At 34.9% G+C, this 25,795-nt stretch overlaps 1 protein-coding gene across 2 annotated transcripts in view; it reads left to right on the plus strand.

The window, feature by feature from the left end:
* LOC138703240 (uncharacterized) overlaps positions 1 to 25,795 on the plus strand; it is a 133,044-nt gene that overhangs the window by 9,801 nt on the left and 97,448 nt on the right. For both annotated transcript variants that reach the window (XR_011333009.1, XM_069830962.1), the window contains exon 2: positions 14,659 to 14,815. Coding sequence is in view for 1 of the 2 variants with exons in the window: in XM_069830962.1 (XP_069687063.1) it covers positions 14,760 to 14,815 (56 nt within the window). In the remaining variant the exon portion in view is untranslated. The remainder of the gene's footprint in view (positions 1 to 14,658; positions 14,816 to 25,795) is intronic.

A 25,795-nucleotide genomic window follows, 5' to 3' on the forward strand; every position in this document is an offset into this window, starting at 1 on the left:
TGAAAGTTACCACAGTTAGTCTTGTCCCCCTTCTTAAAAAATAGGTACAATTATGGACTCCTTTCATTGTTCTGGTAACATTTAATATAATATTGTTAATTATTTGCATAATTGACAAAACTATTTTTAAAATATTACAGATTACCCAGATCCACAATATCCTAATGTCAAATCCTAATCCATTTAGACCTTCGCGATGTTTTTAAAATAAACCAAATTGCACATTACTATGTTCCATATGAGTCGCCCATTTCCAGAAACCGTTAAGTTCACAAAAATTCAAATTTGAATTTTGTACATCATCTGATAGCTGGCATTGTCTTACACATTTTAAGCCACATTCACAGGTATTATAAACGTTATTTCCTATTCAAATTTACGACTGAATGTTGGCTACAATTCCAGAACCCCAGAACTGTTACAGGTCCATAAAACGTTATGTCAATAAGCGTATACAGCAGCAAAACCTGTTAAGTCCATTAGAAAAGAGTGAATTATAGAAGATACAGTTTCAATCAAAGTTACATTCACACTTTTTTGAATCCATCATTTCTGCTAAATTAATAAATAAAAACCACATTATGTTAGGTATGCTATGCACCTGGATAGTCAAAGAATCTCCAAAAATTGCCAAGAATATTATTGTACTGTTCTTTATTGTTGGCCACTCGTTTATACCTCCCGATAGATTGTTTGGTCATATAGAGGAGCAAGTTAAAGCAAGAAGCCTTAGCTTGAAACCTACTGACTATGAACAAATTATATTATTCAGTTTGGGACTGTATTAAAACTGGGAATATGTGTCTGATTGGAAATCGGCTGTAAAAGATATAGTAAAGCCTTATTCAGCTTGGAATTTCCAGTTAAAGATGTAAAAGGAACATTATCAAGAAAAAACCACTACGGACTCAGTCAGTAACTGTTCAAGGCGAGCAAACCTGCAACCTTGATGATGGAGTAGGAAAACGTATCTGCAGAAGAGGCAATTCATTCATGGAAACTCAGCCCACAGAAATTGAAAAGAGTGTAAAGCTAAACAAAAGACGAAAATGAAAGATATCACAACTCTCTTAAATAAACACAATGAGCCTGAATGGGAGAGTTACGAGGATCTTCTATTTTACAAAATTTTAACACAACAAACAGGAGTTGAACAGCCAGAAGAATAGTGAAATAGGTGAACTACCAAATCAAGATGATAGAATGATAAACTTTTAAGTGAAAAATGGAAAATAATTATTATGCATTAGCAAAACAGAATTATAAAAAATATATATATATTTTTTTAGCTTTTATCCACGTTATCTTATTAATTGTGTTATTAAAATAATTTCTTAAAAGGCTTGTTTAACTTAATGTGCCACTCATGAGTCATAGTTCTTGTAAATTTTATGTTCCATCTGCATTTTTCTTGCTAGTGATAAAATGATGCTAATATACTATAGTAACAGACTAATTCTAGTCTACATTTTTTTTAAATAATAAATCAGTAATTAAGTCACCGTTAAGTCAACTGAAAATATTTAATTAAAAAGAAACTATTACAGTATGATTTCAGTACTTCATGTAGATCAGATGGAAATAAATTACCATATAAAACTAAACAAAGAAATTACAGAAAAGCGTATTCGGAAGCAAATGGCAGTTTTTCCTCATTTCTGTAAAATTTTGTTGGAAGGGCTTAATAGGTATCGGAAATGGACGATTCATATTCTACACTAAGGTGAGGGGGCCGCACTAAAGTAATGTGAGGAAAATGGGGCCTTAACATGTAAAATGCTCAAGCCGGTTCTACACATACTATAACAAATATTCGTCATTCGTAACCGAATATTTGTGTACAATGCTAACATCCACACATACTCGATATTCGCCGTTCGAATACAAACATACAGGAGGGGCAGGAAGAGGCAACTATTTTTGTGCGATTCAGAAGTGGATTGTGATGGTATCGTTGCGTTAATGTTGAACAAGACAAGTTAAAGCTTAAAAATTAAAAATCTACGTAACAATTCTCACTGGAAGTATAGGTCTTACAGGTAACATGGGAACGATATGCTGGCTAACATAGTAAGAGGACCGTCAGAAGAATTTTACAATTTTTGTAGGATGTCGCCGACAGATTTTGAGTAAGCCTACTTATTTCAAGCAATAAACCTAACATTTCAAAAATGCAATGAAGAAGGGAAATTCCAGCAAAGGTCAGACTAGGAGTAACACTTCGATTTCTTACCAGTGGTGACAGCTACAAAAGTTTATAATTTTATTTATGATTTCTTCACATTTCATATTATTGAGTGTTCCTGAAGTATATAAAATGACTGTCGAAGTGTTGAATGATACAATAAAATTAAGAAAAATTTAAAATGTTCAGCTTATTTTATTATCAAAGAAATAATGTACAAATTCGTAGAATTCTTTATTTATTTATAACTCTTCAGAAAATTCCACGAAGGCCGTCTCAGAAAGTGAAGACAATAAGGGTTGAATTTGCAGAATACTTATCAGATACAAGTCGAGAAGGAATACTGCTAATTGTATAAATTAAAGGAGAATGTGAATTTAAAGTGTAAGCCTATATAAAGTTAATAAAAACAGAAGAAACATTTGTAATTGTTACTTTTTATGTCTGTATTCAATGTTGTGTTACAATGGTGTAGTTTGGCTGATAGATTTGATCTGCACCAGTTCCTGATATCTGAGATTGCATCAATTAAAAAAAAAAGCGTTCGAAATTCCTTAAATGAAATTTCCTTAAATGAATATTTTTTGTTTTTGTTTTTTAATTCTTTAATGGTGCAGTCAAAATTTATAGGTTCATGAATTCTCTTCTATACGTCCGCCACTGCATTTCTATTTATATGGTTTTCGTTTATTGGATCCCATACACAGGACTCAACTTAGAAAACCTCTAAATCTTCAAGACAGAAGTCGGCACGACACAAACAATCTGCCGCAAATGTTCGTTAACGATGTGTGTACATACAGTACAACTCCAATCCTGTATAAAAGCCTTCACAGAAAGAGCCACCTCTTTTGGTTCACCAAGATAGCAGCGATGCAAACTAGGAGAAGACCTATAATCACGACAGTAGGCCTACCACCACAAATAAGTACGTCTACGCAGTTTTAAAGTAACATTTGCTTTAATACTAAACAAAAATTACATCTTCATATATTAAATATACATATTTGTTCTTCTTTTGTGAACTGTATAATATTTTTTAACTAAAAGAGTTCGTAACAAAATATTAACTCGTAATTATATTGTGTTCTTAAAGAAAAATAAATAGTTCGTATTTTACAAACAGCTTTGATAAAAGTCGTTCCCGCAACATAATGATGGGTAGATTTTACATAAGGTTTCTTTATTTAGAAGTCGCCCTTTCGACTTCATATGCAATTTATTTCAGCTTGTCTTTAGTGTGTCGATGAAAATTTGATCCCAGCAGGCAGCGACATTATAAATCGCGTGAGAAAAATTTATCCCTTGAAATTATGGATTCTTTCTTGTGCATGAGCATACACAGAAAATGACGAGAATCCGTACACTACCCAAGGAAACCTACCTGCGAGCTGCAAAAAGGTGCAAAATAGACGTAGAGGAAATTCAAAGAACACATCATGAAACGGCCACAAGTCGAGATGCACCGTATGTGATAGAAAGAAAGACATAAAAAGAAAAACATTCTGTGATAAATGCATGAAATCCATCTGCCTGAAGCATATGAAACATGTCTGCAGTAGCCACTATGAAAATATGATTGAAGTATTTCATAATACTAGCTCAGACGAATGAACAGTTTTGTTGTTTTTTGTAGACCAACATTTTTTTTCAATTCTATTAGTGTAAGCATATTGGTTCTATGTAATATTAAAGAATATATTACATTTCTTTCACATTTCAGTCTCCAAACTTGAATATAGAAAGGTGGTCTAATGACATCCCACGTTACCATTTTATGTTAAGAAATTTCATGTTACCATTCCAGTGTTGAAGATGCCCGTTTGACAGACATCTCTTACCGTCTGTGATGTGCTCGGTGCCACTCAGGGTTGCTAGATGTCCCGAACTGTCGGGAAATATTCCGATTTTCATGTAAAAATCCCGAGTCCCGCAAAATGTCCCACCTTAAGAAAACTAACATCACTTGTATAATATTTTATCGTTACTAATATCCATTTTCTTCTAGGTCTAAACAATTAGGCCTACACTGAATTTAAATTAATTTTCGTAACAAAGTAGGTTTGCACATTGGAAAAAAATAATGTTTTGGCAAGTGAAAGGTTTATGACAGAATTCAATGGTGAATATGATATTTCTAAACATTAAAAACAGACGTTCATCAGAAATTCACGGCACAGAGAATGGAGAAAAGCTTGTTGAAAATGTTAAAGTCCAGTGATAAACATGCATATAAGCTCTGAAAATGTACACTTTATGTTAAATGATGTGTTTGGAGCATTAATATGCTAAGGCACAAGCAAGAGGGGAGATGAACATTTATCCTTTATGTGCTAAAAAGTATAAATGTTCATCTCCCCTCTTGCTTAAAAAGTCCCTTGTGCAGACGCTTGTATTTCCCTATTTTGACTATGCTGACATTTTACCGACTGACCTCTCCAGCGACAACAAAACGAAACTTCAACGCGCTCATAATTTGTGTGTACGTTTTGTAAGCAATGTTGGTAAATATGATATTACCCCATCCCTGGAAGCAATAGGTTGGCTTAAACTAGATATGAAAAGAAATTTACATTCACTCCTCTTTCTCTTCGAAATCTTGAACTCTTCTATTCCTTCGTACCTGTCGTCTCGCTTCACTTACCTTTCTTCCCACCATAATCTGAACACACGCTCTCGTAATGAAACAATACTAACAATACCATCCCATCGCACCTCCTCATACTCATCCTCTTTCACAATAGCGCTGCCAAGACTCTGGAATTCGCTACCTGCTAGCATCAGGGACTGTCGAAATAAAATTGAATTCAAACGCAAACTTACTAGGCACTTGGTCAGTAATTGATTTCTTGCAAATAGTTTCCTTAATCTATCACAAAATATTTCAATATCCAGTAATTTCATCACTGTACAATTTTGTTATTCTAGGTTTAATTTGTAATTCAGTAAATATAAAATATTCTTTGTTTTTCTACGATAAATTATCTAGCTTTAATTAGTGAGGTAATCTTTTCGTACTTTGATTTTTTATTGTAATTGTAATTGTAAATTTAATACTAATTGTAATTTTACTTGTAATTGTAATTGTAAATTTAATACTAATTCTAATTTTATTCTTCGTATTACAGTTGGAATCTCATGGTAGAGGGGCAGAGAAGGCCTGACGGCCTTATCTCTACCAGGTTAAATAAATAAATAAATAAATAAATAAATAAATAAAAATAAATACTAAAAATACTAAATATGAATTTAGATATCAATAAAGTTATGTCATTGTAATCAATTAATAAATACGATATTTCAATATTTTGTGACATGTGATGCCACAGAGAGAGACAGAACTAATACTAGCAAGTCATTAAGTTAATAATTTGACATAACATTATTGCCACAGGAAGACGCTAGAGAAACGTGATGCATTACAGGCAGATAAATATTGTTTTGCACTTGGAAACCTGTATATACAATAGGCTATCTGTTTATTAAAATTGCAATTCTGAGATTCGTGTTAGTTTCTTCAATGCATATAAAGGAACAATATTTTGTTTATATTTTTTTGTACAGTCACGGAAATGTCAGCTCTGGCAATATTCATATAACTCTTTCTTTAAGACAAAAAGTAAGTACTGAATATGATAGAGAAAGGATTTACCTCTTTCGTAGGTCTAAAATCTGGAACCTTGGTGCCAGTGCCTGAACTGAACTGGCATCATCGTGTTTACTAAGCCACGGTACGCTTACAACCATTCAAAGAATGGAGTCGCACTGTACCAACATGTTCTCAGGCATTTATTCATTCACTTTGTTGTGTGTTAAATACCGACTCTAGATTAAATAGTGTTCGTTATTCGTATGCAATAGCAAACATTCGTAAACTGATTCGAACATTTTATCCATAGCGATAATCGAATAATCATGTACGAATGCGTCGAGCTGGCTTGAGAGACACTGGAGAAGAATATACATTTTAAAAAGAAAACAAAATCAATTGAAGTATGTATTTATGTAACGCAAAATATTCGTATGTTTAAATTTTGATAGAACAGCATTTAAATTATTATTATTATTATTATTATTATTATTATTATTATTATTATTATTATTATTATTATTATTATTATTATTATAGTAGACTATATTATTACTTGTCCGCACCTGTAGTGTAACAGCGTATCTGGCCGCGAAATCAGGTAGCCCGGGTTCGATTCCTGGTTGAGGTTTTTTCAGGAATTTTACCTCAACCCAATATGAGCAAATGCTGGGTAACTATCGGTAACTAAAATATGATAAAACAAGCTATGAGTCAAAGGGAACTCCATGCATGTTATGTTATTGCTTTGGAAATCGTAAAATCATTGAAGTGCTATAATGAAGGATAGTTCATTAAAACATGTCTGAATAAAGTTGGTAACATTATTTGTCTCGAATAATCTGATGTTTTTAACAGTATGAAATTATCCACATGGACAATACAAAAGAGTATAAAAGATATTGAAATACTAGCTGAACGAGAAATAAAATCAAAGATGCATAAACAGTGGTCTAATCTCTCGCTTTAGGTGGAAATACAGATATTGATCCGCCACTGGGATCCGAACGGAGTGCTTTATGCTCCTCGATTGATATTACATCTTATGTGTTGCGGCTTGCGTTCAGTGATGCCATCGTGAGTACAAATCTGCCGACGGCTGGTGTATATGGACAGCAATTTAATGTAATAATTAACTTTTTTTGTGTTTGTTGACATAATTTTTAACAATTATACTAAGTGTGTGACAGAGTAGAACAATCGAAAACATTAGGCCTACTTTACGTTATTCCCTGCTATTTTAATCTACGAATCAAATCAATCACTTAAATCTAAGCTTCAGGTGTGTATATTTCAAATTATTGTCTAATAAAATTTTCTTTTAAATCCCACCATCATTATTACAATTAGTCCACGATAATTTTATAGGCCTAAGCCTAATGGTTGACTTCAGATACAGACTTACTGATTTTTAAGACCGCAATATTTTTTTTAATAAATTAGTACATATTCAAATGCAAACCAAAGAAAGAAAGATGAACCATTAGTTTTGTTTAATGTTTTCATTTTAACGTGTAGTGCATTGTAGAAATATGATTATTAAATTAAGTCTACAGCTTAATTACTAATAGTCAACACCGCAACTAAAAATACCATACAATACAGGTTTTGTGTTTATATTTCCTAATTCTGGAATAAAATGTATATAAATCATTAATCACTTTCATGTTGAAATCATTCATAAGTTTTTTAGTTACTACGAAGTTATTAAAAACGAAATTTTAAATATATTTCGTAAATGTGTCGTCTGCTATGCTTTCTGCAATCGGATCTCTATATGCTGGTGTAGCAACGTTGCCAAGTGTAAGAACATGGCTTGTTAATTTAAGATGGCTATGATATCACGCGATTAAAACATGACCTACAATTAATTTGCTATACTCGACTTGCAGTCTTGTTTTGCAAACATTCCTACCCGCAAAATGAAATGCCGTTTTTAACACTTTTATTATAAATAACTATTTTAGACACCCATTCCTAAAAGTAGATTTTTAACGCTAGGCAAGCGTATTGAAAATTGACTGTTGTATGGTAGAGTGTGAAAAGTACTATTATCACTGTGCGAAAAGTATTTTTAATACTGACTTTCAACCGTTTGCGTCGACTGTTAGATGTTTCCCACCAGATGTCACATGGTAGCAATCTCGACCGATCAATATAGCTGTTCAAACAATTTCGGGACTATTTTTAAGAATAACTGACTGGTTTTGGTTAGATAACGTACACACATTAAACAAATTGCTTCAGTTAATTTTATGAAACAATGAAGAATTAGATGCAATTAAAGAAATGAGAGGGTATACCAGAGTTGGAACCGGGTTCGCCCGTTCTACAGTCAAATGTTCTAACCACTGAACTACGTCACTGCTTCATTTTATCGTAATAAAATTTAATTATCATAATGTTATCGAATACAACATTGGAGAAATCGGAGAATTGTCTGTATACCAGCACGGGCGAATGGCTGTCTAAAAATATAGAATGTGACACACATGTTAACAATTATTTTATTTCGCTCGTGGGTTTGCTTCACTCGACCTGTGGCATAGTTTCGCAAACATCCCTACTCACGAAATAAAATCTCATTTTTAATACTTGTATCGTAAATAACTATTATTACTGGGCACGAAGAATGGTGCTGTATGCGTATCATATTGCTACTAGTAATACTTAACTCTAATAGGAGCTACATTCACTGAATTCAAGGCTTTAAACTACATTCATGCCTAAAAATGACACAAAAGAAACCGAATGAAAAGCAGTTCTTTCAAGTACTTATAGGCCTAAATATTTGCTTTTCGAAGATATTGTCTTGTAATTAAATTTACTCTCCCTTTTAAGAAATCAACAATTGATCTCCATCATAGCTTAAATCCAGGGGTTCTGAAAGACTTCCTGGATTGGGGCTTTGTCTTACCTAGCGAAAACACCTCTAGTTAATTGTTCTTCACTTATAGCACCTTTTTTTAAATTAAAGGCGCCAGGAAATAAATGAAAGTAAATAAAATATCCCGAAACACGTAATATTCCACATACTTTTAACACGTACTAACATAACATTGAATCTATATATATAATTTGTACTGGTAATGGAAATTACGGGAAAACGGCTGAACGTATTTTAATAAATGATCCCTCATTTTGAAGCATGGAACCCAATAGTTTTCAGTAAAATAGTAGTTTTCAGTGAAATGTCAATTTTCCTACATCATTTTCCTATTTTTCAAAATTTTTCTTTCGTCAGTTTTGAGAACTAATTGCATTTCAGAATAAAACAAAACACATACTACAATAAACAATAAGCTATTACACGGAGGCCATGACCTGCAGTATTGCTGACATATTTAGAGTTCAAATTCAATTGGTTATTAAAAACTTCAAGACTTGTTACAATAATTTACAGGTCCGATTCTGCGGTGTGTAATTTCCTGAATACAGTTGTGTATTGGATATTAAAATCTACAAAACTTGAGGTGGTTTGATGACATTATTACCATTAGAAATGAAATATTATTATAGTTAATACCATGATGCGACTATTTTTCATTAATTATACATTTTAATGCTATATTGATGATATGAAAGTGAAATGTTTTGGGGTTATATAATTAGATGTAGAGAATATCTTAAATTAGATCTTCATTTCTATAATTTACTGAGTGGCGGCTATTGTGACTACAAAACTTATGTAAGATAATATTGCTATTAAAATCAAACAATTTTATAGTTATTAATCAAGTGGGGTTGGGTCTTTTTCATATATTTAATGGTGGTGTGGTGTAGATATTTATATGCGCTATTATCTTCAGTATTGGCTCGAGAGAGCGCAAAAATTACAGTTCATAAGAAAAGACCAAAAAAAGTTTTTTCTTACTGATAAAATAAGAGCCCTACAAAATTTTGTAGTCTCCCGATCATTTCCGCAAGATCTCTTAGCAGGATAAAATGATTTTACCCTATACATTTCAAGCTCTACATGCAGCAGCTACACCAAGATGCTATTTCTAGTGTTCGAAAGCATAGCAAACCTGACTTTTTTTAAACCTTCACCTACAACCCACAATGACCTGAAATAGCTATTGCTTTACTCCCACATGAAAAATCCACTGATCGTCCTGACATTGTTACTTGCGTTTTCGCGTTGCAACTCAAAAACTGGAGGTGGATAGGTTCAAGAAAAAGTATTCGGCATAAAAAAAACCATTCAGAGAGAGTATGTTTCATTATTATGGAAGCAAATAACTTTCAAAATGTCTGGTATTCTTAATTGAAGATAAATCTGAAAAAGTTTTATTTGAACGAATAATGAATTTAGTTTGCAGCATTTGCTGCATAAACCACTAGTGTAAATTATATTTTTGCACTATCGTGTTTTTTGTTGTATTCACAGCTATTGTTGTTGGGCCTTGAAAGTCAGAATTCCCACACAGAAACTTGTTCCTAGGGAAACCATTCTTCGTAACATAAAACTATACTAAAATAAACCCATTACAGTGCACTTACTGTTAGTTACCAATACAGTATAGTTTTGCGAAGACCATGGAATAATATTGCTCTAAATATTCAATGCAAAATATATTGTATTTGTGATTTTAAAAATATGATCGTGCAAAAAATGTTGTAGGCCTACAATATACATTTGTGAAATGCATTACAAAATATCGAAAATTGAAAAACTCGCTCTGATCATTTTTCAAACTTTTCCTCGATTTTGTAAAAAGCACTTCGCAAATCTGTATTGTAATATTACGATATTTCATGCGCCTTGTTACCATTAAACTTCTGCATACGTATTTTAAAAGATCTCCGACCTGCTGGTTCAACACTTTATAATACTTATTTTAAACATTTTCTCATCTGAGAGCCCAATGAAAATCATTTTCGTAGAATTAGTAAATAAGAATTTGGGAAATGCAGGTTTAAAAGTAAAAATCGTATCTTCCTTTATCTAGTCTCATTAATCCAGATTTTATACAAAATAGAGGCAGAAAAAATCTCGAGATTTAATAATGTAGTAAGTATAACGTTCCTTACGTTGCTTTTGTGTGGCATGAGCCTCTCTTTTCCTATTTTTTTCACATATAAATATTAATTGTCTCTCTATAACTATTCCACATACACAGATAATTTGAAGATTAGTATGTGATCTAGGAGGAACACAGTAGTACTAAATATTTTAGGAGGTGATTGAATGGACTATTCTAAATACAGAAGTTCATATAAATATGTGTCTTTTTTTTAATGGATGTGGAGATACCATCGTTTTAATGTTACACATAAGCGTCGAAAGTGACAAGGAGGAAGAAAAATTACTTAATGATTAAATTTATTGCTTATTTACACGACATCTTTACATTTAAACAGTTCAATGCACTTTTCCGCTTTGTTGACAACAGCAAAAATGTAGCTCTTCTGAGGTCATCTTGTCCTGCTTTTATGAAGGCAGCATTATTCATAATGCAAGCGATCAAATCGTTCCTTGCGTTTACTTTCCTTTTGTTGCCTTTCGTCCACACCCACACACAAAAACCGACAATAATGAAGTCTGGGGACATTGGCGCCCAATGTTAGTGACTTGATCCATCGTTCGGGGAAACTGAGCTTCAGATTATGTGTCACCTGACGACTAAAATGTAAGGGGCTCCGTCATTCTGAAACAATTTGCCCATCCTTGCAGCCAAGATAACTACAAACAGCTGTTTCTCTACACACTAAATGTGTAGAGAAACAAACAGGCCAAACAGTGCTGGCCTCAAACGATCTCAGAAGAGCGATACGTATTATTCCTTTGTACATAGACATTTGTTGTTCCTTCATATAATGTGTAAAACTTATTATACGTAATATTCAAACAACTGCATCACGACACCCATTGAATTAAACACATGTTAGTATGAACTTTTTTACTACCACCACCTAAATATTTACTATTTCTACTGAATCACCCTATGTACCAAGACTATTTTAATTTTTGATATAAAAACCTGAACATCGCTTCAAATGTTTCTTTCAATTCTATTTATAGCAATAATGGAATCGAAAAAGATGTATAACTTTGAATATAAAATTCTTCTTAAGTTTGTCGCAATTTATTGACTCGCCACTCATTATAATCTTGATTAATTCCTAATTCAACCATCAGGTTAGCAATACTACTGAAATCATAGACTATAGCTTACAAATGCTGATGTTTATAAAAATGAAAGTATACAAAACTTATTTACTTTCAACAAATGTATAGGTACAGACAGAGGCGTATGTAAGGGGGAGGGGTTGTCGGATTTGAACGTCCCCTTGAACTTTTTGAAAATATTACATATTTAGATTTGAGTACTTTTTTTTTTATCCATAATCGTTTTCCCTTCTCCAATTTTTCATTGTCAGATTAACAAAATATACATCGATATAAGACGTCATCCTCCTACTCCTTCTTCAATTTAATCACCATGCTTGGTGTTGTGACACGTTCCAATTATAACTATGTTATCTTTACTATAGAGAGATCTATCCCTAGTACCGACCTTGTAATAAAATGAAACTGACACAATATGAAATTTAACTTGTGAAACGTATAGAAAAGGTTGTTTTGACAGTTCTGCAGCGCCGATCTTAAATATTGTGCATTGTCGATTTTAAAAACTCATTTTTTAAAAGCAGTATTATCCGTTCGTTTGTTTGAGTTCTAACTTTATTATGAAACATTCGTTTAACGTTTTGTGCATTTGACAGTTCATATTTTTAATATAAACTTCACATTACCGTTCGGAGTTCTTTGATATGTCTAAGTGATAGCAAAGCTCAATTTTACATTCTTTAAACAAAAAGTCGCATAGTGATAATAGCGAGAGGTTAGTGAAAAAATTTCACATTGGCAAATGTTTCTTCGCAGCCGCAGCGTGACGATGCTGTCGCGAACAATCTTCCCGGAACTATTCGTAGTTTCACATCCTCCTGTGAAAACTCAGCTGATGATGATGATGATGATGATGATGATGATGATGATGATGATGATGATAATAATAATAATAATAATAATAATAATACACAAAATTGTAAATACCGATTAATGTAAATTGTAAACAATTTTAATAATGATCCCCCCCATTGACAAAATTCTGCGTACGCTACTGGGTACAGAGGTATAGAAGTATAGACTATAGAAGCGCTTATAGGGCATGGCATGGATCATTACTAAACACTTTAACCCAAATAGGATTGTTATGCAGCAGTATTGAAGTGATTTGCCGACTGTGTTGCTCAGTCAAGCCAACCCACCATCCGCCACAAGACACATTTCACTCGGGCCATATAATACCACATCTCTTGTGATGGTCTGCCGTATCTCACCGATCTACAGGAATCGTCATGTCTCCATCAGGCAAGAAAGAACGTAAAGGACTCCAGTCCTTTTATGTAGATCTATGAGTCTTTCTACGAGTCACCTGGAATCCACCATCACTGTCTTCTCTCAATCACTGGACAAACTGAAAGGAGCACCGACCATGGCTGATATTGATGACTGGTTCGGCATCACGCAAACACAGGTAGTGCCCTTTTTTCGGGACAGAGATGATAATGAAGAAGGAATTGTGGAAAGATGAGGGAAAACGAGGGAAAAAATCTCTTAATCTTGGCTTTATCAAAAGAAATAAGTACAATCATCGCACAGTGGGCCTGAATCTCAATGTAGCTGGAAAAAATTACATTTTCAAAGTCACTAAGTTGGTGTCTCTACTCTGCAAATACTGCAAGTCCACCGCTGGTCCACCACCGTGGAGTAACGGTTAGCACGTCTGAGCGGACCCAGGTTCAAATCCTGGTTGGGACAAGTTACCTGGTTGTTTTCCGGAGTTTTCCCTCAACCAAATGAAGCAGAATTGCTGGATAACTTTCGGCGTTGGACCTCGGACTCATTTCGCCATCATTAATTCACATATCGTCATCATCATCCATATCATAGTCCGGGTTCAGTTCACGGTGCAGCGTGCTGTATTTGAACAAGAGTGCGGCCGTTCGGCTACCCAATCATTCACAGAATAGGAGTGGTAAGCTGCAGCGCAAGCCTTCAGATCCTTCCTCCGTAGGAGAGAGAGAGAGAGAGAGAGAGAGAGAGAGAGAGAGAGAGAGAGAGAGAGAGAGAGAGAGAATTCCACCGCTGTGAAGTAACGATTTGCACGCCTGACCGTGAAACGAGCGGGCCCGGGTTCAAATCCTGGTTGGGGCAAATTACTTGCTTGAGGTTTTTTTCCGGGGTTTTCCCTCAACCCATTCATTAAGAGCAAATGCTGGGAAATTTTCGGCGCTGGACCCTGGATTCACTTCGCCATTATCACCTTCATCTCACTCAGATGCTAGATAACCATAGCAGTTGAAAAAGCGTCGTAAAATAAATAATTAAAAATAAACACTGCAATTCAAATATCCCCAACGCAGAAAGGGATTCAGAAATATCAACAACATTAAATACATAGCGGAAATTGATGATTGATAAACATTATTCTGTACATATTTCTATACCTCTGTACCCAGTAGTGTACGCAGAATTTTGTCAATAGGGGGTCATTATTAAAATTGAACATTTTAGCATTATTTATTGTATTCATTTTAATTGTTTGAAACTGAACGACTTTGCTTCATTGTGTGAATTTGTATCTGTAAGACGATATTTAGGGGTTTGAAGGATCCTATTGGTATGGTGTTTTTACGTTTAAATATATGTAACCCTATTCATATCTCGCCAGATGCAAGAACTGAAAAGAGGTAACTAAAAGAAATGTAAACGCATATTCCAATCATTATCCAGGCAGCAGTCTGCGAGTTCATATCCGGATTGATTGTTATTGCTGTATAAGTAATATAATTCTTATTGTCTCCATTGTTTCAGTGCTGGGACAGTGACGCAGCTCCTCTGTCAGCCACGTCTCATAGTAAGAAGTCCTCAGCCGTAGATTTCTTCTTTATAGACTGCAAGAATAATTATTGGCCATGACTTCGACTTTACAAGCTACGAAACAATATCTCAAACAGACAGGTGATGTGAGGTAAGACCATATACAAAATGTTAATACAGTAGCCTACATATGTGATTGCTCAGATTCCTTTAATGAAATTTATTATGATTATCTTGATTTTAATGCTATTATTATAGTCATCAACACGAATGAGACTTATTAATCTGTTCCGGTTACAAGTGCATAAGATTATTGTTCGCATGTAAAATATAGCTCTAGAATATAAATTAAAGCTGACTATTCTGATAACTAAAAGTAATCTTCGTCTTTTGGGTGAACGTCCCTAAGTATTTCTTCTTCTAGGATTGCTCTAGCAGTTATGAAGCATTTATTACATACATAGATACATACATACATTACATACCATACATAACATACATACATACATAACATACATACATACATACATACATACATAACATACATACATACATAACATAACATACATACATACATACATACATACATACATACATACATACATACATAACATAACATAACATAACATAACATAACATAACATAACATAACATACATACATACATACATACATACATACATACATACATACATACATACATACATACATACCATACATACCATACATACATACATTACATACATACATACATACATACATATCACGTTCATGTGGTAGTCGGGGGCGCCAGCTATTTATATACCCAGTTTATATACATAGCGGTACTTTATACACGTGAAGCGTAAGTAATGTTATTAATTTCATGGGATTATTCTTTGAGATATTTGAAACAAAAACACTATGTATGTCTATGTATGTAATATCCAACCTGTTAATAAATAATATAAATCATAGATGTCCAATTATTGTAACTCGTACGAGGCAACACCTGGGGTAAGCAACCCGCAGCGCATATTCTTTAAGGTCGTTTTTCCTATTTTATATGTAAAGTTATTGACCTTAGCAGAGCATGCTTGACGTGCAATATCTCCTGGTTCTATAGGCGTTTGGACACCCATGATATAAATCATTTCTTTTTCATTATCGTCGTTCATGACAAACAATAAAATTATGTTCGGTTCATTTTGTCGAGTATGGCGAAGTTCGATATTCGCCGATGTTCGCACTGCAGGAGGAAGCCTGTCATATTTGTTTGACCACATTATGAAAATATTTACTGTCCTTCTCTCCCATCCCTTCATTTTTTAACCGCTTAAGGATTTGAGCATGTGTCTTGTGATTAGTTTTTCATATGGAAAAAGACGAAGTTTGTAATGTCTTGGTTTCCTGTCATTTTTTGGACATTGCACTATAGTATGAGGATAAGACGTGCGGCTCGCGACAGGAACAGTTTGGCTGTGAGACAATGATAACCTTTGTCTATGATGATAACTGCGCATGCACTGACTTGGTTAATAAAAGCCTAAACTAAGCAAACTAACCTTCATATTTGCAAGATGTGTAACCGGAGCACAAAAGGAACTTCTTAATTTGATCTGGAATGTACACACGGAAATAAGTCCATGTAGGAATCATGCTGACACTGTATGAGAGGTCCGCGCATGCGCCATAGCCAAACTGTTTCTGTCGCGAGCTCCTCCTGGATAAGTCAATAAGTATCCTGCTTTTGTTTTAATCGTATGTAAGTTGGCAGTACCACTTCGTGCGTGCGCACGTCGACAGGTAGTGCCTTTGTCTTCCCTTGTAGATTGTAACCTTTATCACTCCAGTTAGTGTTACGCTGTTGCACATTAAACATGGTTGGACCTCTCTCCGTTTGCGCCAAAGAAGAACATCATGCAATGATCCGTTTTTTGTCGTCTACAATTGTACCAGAAGCCAAAATCTATCGAGGACTTTCCACACAATATGAGAGACAATTTTTTTTACCACGGCGAGTGTGTACAAATGGATTGAAAAGTTAAAAATGGTCGGACAAGTGTACGTTCATCCACCTCCATTAGTGACGTCAACATTGAGCAAGTCTGTGCCATGATTCAGAAGAACCGAAGAGTGATTCGATGAAGTGGCAAGCCATTGTGCAAACTAGTCATGATTCCGAATATAAAATGTTTCATAACAGGCTTGGCTTTCATAAAGTCTGTGCAAGGTGGGTCCCAAAACAGCTCACTGGAGATGAAACATGGATCCATTACTATGAACCTGAAACCAAACACCATATCATGAAATGGAAACCTCCCTAATCTCCAGTAAGAAAGAAGTTCAAGAGTCAACCTTCCGCAGGAAAAGTAATGCTCACACATTTCTGGGACTCAAGGGCCAATATTGCAACATTACATGGAGAAGGGCTCAACAATAAATAGTGCACGTTACAGTGAGATGCTGAAAAACGAGCTGAAGCCAGCAATTCGAACCAAGCGCCGAGACCTATTATCAGAAGGAGTTTTTTTTTTTGCATGACAATGCGCGCCCACATACTGCAACTGCCTTCCACCCTGCTCAAACTAATGAGGAACGGGTTTCGAGATGTTACATCCTGCATTTTCCTGCTGATACGGAGTTATGCTCGGACGTGGATTCGATCCTCTCTTAGGTTGTTTACGTGATTGGTTTTCTTCGAAGATTTTCTCAATTGCAAGATGAATGTGAGATAATCACATGGCGAATCCTCGACCTCATTTTGCAATTTACCAGTGGGGTCCATCGCTATCACCAATTCTATCGACCCTAAATAACCTAGTAGCATTATAACGTAGTTACATAATCAACTAAAAAATGTAAAATAGCCTCTGTTTCCACCCCCTGATTGTGTTGTCTTATCAATTAACTAAATACAGTGAGCGAGATATGTACAACATCCTTGTCTCACTTCCATATTACAATTTGTTAGCTTACCCGATATGTCAGTTAAGAAATAATGGAACTTTAACAAATCAATATATCATGCGTTTTTTTACAATATCATATAATAACCTCAGCTTTAGAATGTGCGAGAACGACGTCCTTGCGTACAGGAAAAATGGTCAATCGTAAATCAGACAGCTGACGACTTCTCACCACGGTGACACGATTTGGACTGTTTTATCTTAGGTATTCGTGCAGTACTTATACATATTACGAGTGAGATGAATAAAAGCAAGTGAACCCATACAAGGTCTTACTTGCAAATCAAGATTTCAGGTATAACTCCCTGTAAAGTTGATTTGAATAATTTCGAGGGAAAAATTGTTCCGGAGCCGGGTATCGAACCCGGGACCTTTGGTTTAACGTACCAACGCTCTACCACTGAGCTACTCGGGAACTCTAACCGACACCGATCCAATTTTTCCCTCTATATCCACAGACCTCAAAGTGGGCTGACAACCGTCAAGCAACCAACTTCGAGTGCACACTAACTCCGTGTGACTTAAATTGTGGCTTTCTGTTAACGAACAGTGACGTGTATTATGCAAATCAAGATTTCAGGTATAACTCCCTGTAAAGTACTTTTAAGTAAAGTACTGTATACCCTTTATAGTAAACGATTACTTATTCGGAGAGAGAATAAAAGTTTACAAATACTTTAGAAGCTGAATGGTTTACTTTCAAGTACTGTACTTGTTTTCCATTTTATTCTGTTTCTACTGGAAGTGTTTACTTACAACAATACATTTAGACACATGTTCATATTCGTCTGTGCCTGGGCACAAACTTATTTAACAATATTATTAGAAGTTAGACACATTTCTTCCATAGCTACATGTAAAGATGGATATCGGTAGTGAAGATAAATGTCAAGATCAAGAATACGAATTTCTTGATAGGATGATATTAGTCACCTTGGTAGAAAAAATTCTATGGTACTAAAAGAAATTCATGTTGCCTAAAATAGATTTGCCAGATTTTAGATTTACCAAGGAGGGTCATCTTTTTTTCCATCATACACAATACTTACGTTTAGTCTTCTGACTGTAAGTTACATAAAATTTCTTTGCCGCTTATGTGAAGAGCTTGTGGCAATAATATGCTATATGCTAAATTATTAACAAAATTACTTAATAGTAGTTTTGACTTTGTCATAGATTTTACCATCTGTGTTATCATTAATTGTAAAGCACAAATTCCAAAAGTTGATATTACATTTGACAAAGTATTTAAAATTCAGGGTTTTTTTTTTTATTTTATTGGGTTATTTTTACGACGCTCTATCAACATCTAGGTTATTTAGCGTCTGAATGATATGAAGGTGATAATGCCGGTGAAATGAGTCCGGGGTCCAGCACCGAAAGTTACCCAGCATTTGCTCGTATTGGGTTGAGGGAAAACCCCGGAAAAAACCTCAACCAGGTAACTTGCCCCGACCGGGATTCGAACCCGGGCCACCTGGTTTCACAGCCAGACGCGCTGACCGTTACTCCACAGGTGTGGACTAAAATTCAGTGTTTATTAAGTAATAAATTACTTATAAAATTCGCGGATATCCAAATTCCTTGTATGTTGCACATTTATTTTGTGGCTTTGCATATTACTGCTCCAAACCCATAATTTGATATAGGCCTAAGAATACATTTTCAGAGCTTCTACATATTTATCACTGGACTCAACAAGCTTCTTTCCATTCTCGAATTTAAAAATTTATTGTACTCTTGACAAGACAAATAACTTAAATGTTGATTTTTACCAAGAACTCACCCTCAACGATGTCGATGCTTAATGTATTTCTTTATTTTCTCCAACTTTAATTCATCAGACTGAAAAGTCTTTCTGAAGAGACGTTAGAATGGGGTATGTAAATTAAAAGAAAAAAATTTCTCCAACTGAGGCGCTTGATGCTTGGGAAAAAAACTGACCCATTTCTAATCAGTTTTCACTCTACAAAAGCCTTCATCTTTGTTCTTTTCAATGACGACACACAATCAGTTGACAAAGTAATATGAGAAGTTTAACACAGTGATACAGAAAGTTTACACCACTCTTTAAAAAATGTCTTTCTGTTGAACTTAGGTTATCTTCTCTCTGCGATGCATTTCTGATGAACATCCAACATCTGTTTTTGAATTTTTAGAAATGTCATACTCACACCATGACCAATACTGAATTGGCTGTCACAAACCTTACGCTTGTCAAAATATTCGTTTTTTCCTCCCTATGTAACCAGAAATAACTAGACAACCATGATTCTCCAAATTTACACAGTCGTTTTCTTTCTTGCACACTAGAGGAGGAGAAAGTTTCGAATATTGTATGCTGTCACCGGGCTTCGAAGAATCGTCAATGTCACCGACATTTTCACTTGACATTCTAGCGCCTCACTTTTATAAACTGTTATGAAGGATAGAAACATAGAAAACTAAAGAACTTTGTCTCTAATGTATCTTAACAATAAATTCTAAGCTACATAGGCTAATATTGAATCTTCACTGCTTGTTAGCGATAAGTCGAAATTGTCATATTTTTTATGTCAGATAGTAGTATAAATTCTTCTACCTGATCAGTCCCGCAGAACCACGTTAAATTTTTCATCTCGGCTATTCAAACTGTCGTAACTAAATTTGCTGTCTTGGAAAGCGGAAATGCAATTACATACGTAATATTAAGTTAGATGTGTAAACTTACAGTGTTGAGTAAATTAATTCTAAATAATTTAATTGGGTCCCTAATTATTCAGGCAAAAATAGTGACTTGGTATACAAATGAAGTTATTTTTCTGAAGGAGAGACTTCTTGCGTCCTATCTCGATTCTGCAAGACGGGCAATTCTTACATGAAAATGGGGACATGTCCCGTCAAATCGGGACATTTATCAACCCTGGACTAAAGAAATTTTATTGTAGGTAAGGAACTACATAGAAATATCCCAGTATTAAGCAAGTTGCAGAGGAAGTCGGTTCGTTTTGTGCAAGTCAGGGGATAGTAACGTGTAGTGGAGGCGTTGACCTGTGTTAAACCGGTGAATAAGTGTACGTAATAGTGAAATGGAGGACAGTACAGTGAAACAAGACCTAATGGCAATGAAGGAGAGCATGGCAGAGTTAAGGAAGAAGCTGGAAGAAATATAACTCAAAAACGAAATTTTAAAAAGCAAATGGAATCACTTTGAGGAGGAAAAACTTGTTATTTTTTCGGGATAGAAGAAAACGAGAGAGAACAGAGTACATATATACATATGAGAAGATATTAGGAGTGTGTTAGGAGTGTTTTGGTATGGACATGAGCGCTAGAGAAGTACAGGAAGCATTTAGACTGGGAAAGAAGCAAATCCAAAACTCAGAACAAGTTAGGCCAATATTAGTAAAATGTAAGAGAGTGATTAAGGAGAGAATTTTGTAGACTAGAAGACTGATTAGGGAACACAACGATTAAAATAGATTACGACTGGAACTTCGAATTGAGAAGAAGAAGAAGAAGAAGAAGAAGAAGAAGAAGAAGAAGAAGAAGAAGAAGAAGAAGAAAAGTTTTAATCCCTTTTCTTAAATCAGCACGAAGAAATGGACAATTCAAGAGATTCAAGGACAAACTTGAGATAAACAATTTTGTTTTTTAGTAGGCTATAGAGGAGTGCCTAGTAAGCTTAAAATAATCCGGATGTAAGCTCAGAAGAAAGGGAAATAAATAGGAAAATTTTGAAGGAAGAAATCAAGAGTATCGTGTCGAAATGCGAGGTATGGTTAGTGTACATGACAACAGTGAGACGTGTGGCAGTGATGAGTTCAGCAAAAGTATCAGGGAAGCGGCAGTGACGTCATCTGAAGAAGTAGGAGTGATGCGAATTGGAATTCAGCAGACGCAGCAGAACATGAACTCAGTGCAATCGAAGGAAAATAGTGGACAGCAGATGGGGACCATTCTGAAGACAGTGAAGGAAGCAAGAACCAAATCGAGCCTGATGGAAGTAGGAGATAGAGCAGGAAAGAAAGAAATCTTTCCACAGATTTACAAACTTTTTCGTATCTCAAAATAATAACAAATTGACTTTTGTAGGTTATGTCTGTTGTTTAGTCAGCCTGCATAGCAATAAAATCTGTAGAATAATGTCCTGCTTCAGATCTTCGATGCATGCCTCATAGATATTGTCTAATAATTCAGTTTGTATAGTGTGTGAAGTATATTTAAAAAAAGAAGTAGTATTTAAATGTTCATCCAATAGGGCCTACATTATCAAGAATGGCAAGTAAAAATAACAAGTCCAATAAATTTCCCCGATTTGTCGATCCCTGATTTTCGTAATGACCCCTCAGTGATAATTCGTGAGTTCCGCAAAATACTAAACAATCAGTTACTCTCCCTAGTACACGCCTGTTTTTTTTTTTTTTTTTTTTTTTTTTTTTACCTGTTCTTTGTGTTTCAGGATTGAAAATTTGACCGCGGAATCAATCTGTGCTGTGATATTTACTGTCCCAAATATTTAAATTTTCAAACATTTTCTAAATGCATTGTACTTTCTTCGTGTTTTTTGATGCGCTTACTTAAATATTTTATATCTTTGCAATCTGTCTAAGTTCACAGCCCTTCGCCACCATCAATAAACAATAGACAAGCCAGGCGGGCCAGGCTGGACGGACTCCAACGAAGCATATACTCGTAACGGTAACTTCGTAACACTTCGTGAATATCCGTCGGTAGCGAACGCGATGTTGCACGCCGCGCACAATGGCAGTTGAGCGCTAAAGTGATTCAAGTTGGGGCTCTCTGATGCGTGGCCCAAGCTCACAATATTTAGTGTCATACAATCTTTGACATTTTACTGACACACATCGCGTCAAGTGCCGAAATTTACTGAAACAATTCTGAATCCAGTACACTGTCCCGAACATTTTAAATGCGAAAATAAAATTTCTGGGGGACGAAATATTGATGGGGCACGGCCCTGATGCCCCTAAGAACCAGCCGCCCCAGTCTTTACATATTTAAAACTTACACAATCTGTTGACGTTTCTGTTCTCCTCTGCATCGAATTCGATTATTCTCTTCAATATGAAGATTAAATTCAGTTCCACCTAAGCGGATTTCTTCCACTTCATGGTAGACATTCTGCAAGTCCGTTGCGACATTTTGAAGCACTGTGTAGCTTAGTATCAATTTTGACACAATTTCTATGTATGTTCTTATACAGTTTACAAGAATAGGGAATCGTTGCTTCATTTGGCCAAATAGATACTGTATTACAACTCTTTCTCTTGAATGTGCAATATTGTACATTTCTTCTTGTGTATGTCGTGGGGGCCTGGATGGTGTTAACAGCCGCGGAGAAACTTCATGACCTGAGTCCCCGAGCAAACAGACAGATCCAGTTTTTACACGGAGTTCTGTTGCCAGATTCTATTGCCGTGTACACGATCTGGCCAATGCACTGTACATTGTTAGGTCCTAGTTGTGAATCATTCGCTTACATCATAGGTCGCCTGTACATTATTAATTCTAGCCTTGCCTATTCGGTTGATTTACCCATCACCAAATAATGCAGGCTTCTTTATTTCTATTATATGAGCACAGTCAATAACACCAATGACTTGAAACTCGAACTCCAGTTTGTCCTTGCTTCAGTCATGTCTTTTGCGTTTTCTGTTATAATTTTAAAAGTTATCCAAAGGTGTGCTCTCTCCATAATTTTATCATAAAAAGTTTTACAAATTATTGTTCGATGAATCGATGAATGCAGAGATCTTCTGCGACGCCGGTTTGGTAACGGTCACTTAGTTAATGAAGAAAGACTTCAATTTTCTTTCGAGGGAACAGTGCACAACCATGAGTTTCTCCATTGTCATCCAGAAAAGAGTTTATTATGAAACCTAGACAGTTTTCATTTTCAAACTGCAATAAACGCTCAGAATTCTGTGCGCTGACCTGTCTTCTTTCTCGTTAGCGCTTCGCTTGGCAACATGCATGAAAGCTATCATTTTAATAGTGGAAAGAAATGACAAATCTGCTTGCAACCAACGTTCAAATTATGATATAGTTTACTTGTTACAATAAGTCGAAGAAGTGTTACAAATATGAAATAGGAGTAAAAATATGAAATAGTGTGATATATGACCTGAGACGTGTTGTATTCTAGCGAAAGCCTTCCAAATTACTACGCACTGATACTCTCCTTCGCGGGAATGTGTTAGTTTGCAGTTAAAAGCTGAACCATGAATAAATATATTATATATTTATCCATGGCTGAACTGTTAAACGTTTGTGAACATTTTGGCGGTAAGTTCTTTTCTTGAATATGCATTGTTATTCCTCAATGTTAGAAATATTAATAATAAATATTCTTAAAGAGAAATTATCTACTTTTGTAGCAATGTATGTTTAATTGATTTCGTTTTAAATTATCTGTTTCGAAGTTATAACTTACATCAGTATGTCACATATATGAAATACTAGTATTATTTCATATTTACACCCTGGTTTTCTGTTCCATTACTAGCGTTGGGACCTGTAGGAGGAGGGAAAACCTCACCTTCCAATAAACTTACAAAACAGTGGAATAAAAAGGCAATGCAAGAAATCATAAAACAAGTTCCAGAAAAGACGTGAGAGACGATTCATCTGGATTCAGTATTACGATTGGGAAAACACCTTCTAATGAAGATGCTGAATGCTTATTATGTGATTTTTTTAGAGACCATTTTTACTTTGCAATTTTGTTAATCTTGTAACTTGTTAATGGTATTCCATTCTACCTCCATTTTTATGAAGGAAATGTGTTAGATTTTTAAATATTTTTTTTCAAACATTTTATAATATCAGCGTTCAGCAAGAAACAGGACGATACTTTACGTTCGTATTCAAAACATGTAGGTTCCAAAACTAAAAAATCAAAATGGTATTCCATATTTGTAACACTTCGTCTACTCTTTTGTTTTTATTCAGTAATTTATAACACAGCACTTGGAAAACGTATAATATGGTTCACTTCTTACTAAGGCCTTACTTCACTGCGTAAGTAGCTCCAATCAGAAAATGATAATTTCGTTCGTTATTCACTCAGTCCTTCGCAAGTAGGTCTACTTGAAAAAAGTTCTTATTTTGTTTCACCTTACCGAATACCTAAGATGAGAATACTATGTTAAACAGTGTGAAGTACATGTGCTCCGTTAAGTCTAATAGACTACAATGGAGGGGTATCATGAGGTTACTGTGAATTATGTAGACTACCTGTTATGTGAAATGGATTGAAAGTGCTTTTATTTAGTTCCGTAACTCAAAAATATGCCGAAAATTAGTAAGTTTCAATATTCGCGTCATTAAAAGCACGATACACGCAATAACGATATTCAATTTTATGCATACTCTGGCATGATCGCCTATAATAACACTTGCAATTGATTGTGTGATTCTTTCCTTAAGGACGACAAGGTTCCGAATGTTTTCACGGTAAACCTTATTTTTGGTATAACTCCAGAGAAAGAAGTCTAATGGGGTAAGATCAGGACTTCTTGCGGACCACAGGACGAGTGCATTTCTGTCAATCCACCTCTTTTTAAATCGACGATTCAATTCTTATTGCATATGATTCGCAAAGTGGGGCGGTGTTCCGTCTTACTGAAAGATGATCTGAAATTCAACACCTTCTATTTGCTCGATTTGAGGAAACAGTGATCTGGTATGTCCAATGTTCATATATACAGTGTGATTGATGAAGAGGACCAACAAATATGGTTGTGCATTAGTTAGAACCAAACGTTGACCTCAGGGGAATCTGATTTTTCAGCGCACTTATTTCAGCATATAAATTTAACAGCAATGTTTTTATTATGAAATAGCAACAATGACAAAAAATGATAGGTGGATATAACATTTTTTAGTTAAGTGACAAGAGAATTTAATAACAGTGATTTTATTATGAATACAACAATAGAACATAAAACCACATGAACGCAAACTTTTTGAGTTATTGAATAATTAAATAAAAGCACTTTCAATTCATTACATTCTGTATATCTAGAGTTGTAAAGCTGCGGTGAACTACCATAGAATAGCATACGAAAGGCAGTGTAGAATACGGTACCGGTTGTTTTCTAGTGTCATCTGTAGAATACAATGCAACCTTAGATATACCAAGGCTCTGCTAGTTGCATAAATAATAGGCGATGTTATCTA

This window comes from Periplaneta americana, chromosome 7 (genome assembly GCF_040183065.1).
Source record: "Periplaneta americana isolate PAMFEO1 chromosome 7, P.americana_PAMFEO1_priV1, whole genome shotgun sequence".
Classification (NCBI taxonomy): Eukaryota; Metazoa; Arthropoda; class Insecta; order Blattodea; family Blattidae; genus Periplaneta; species Periplaneta americana.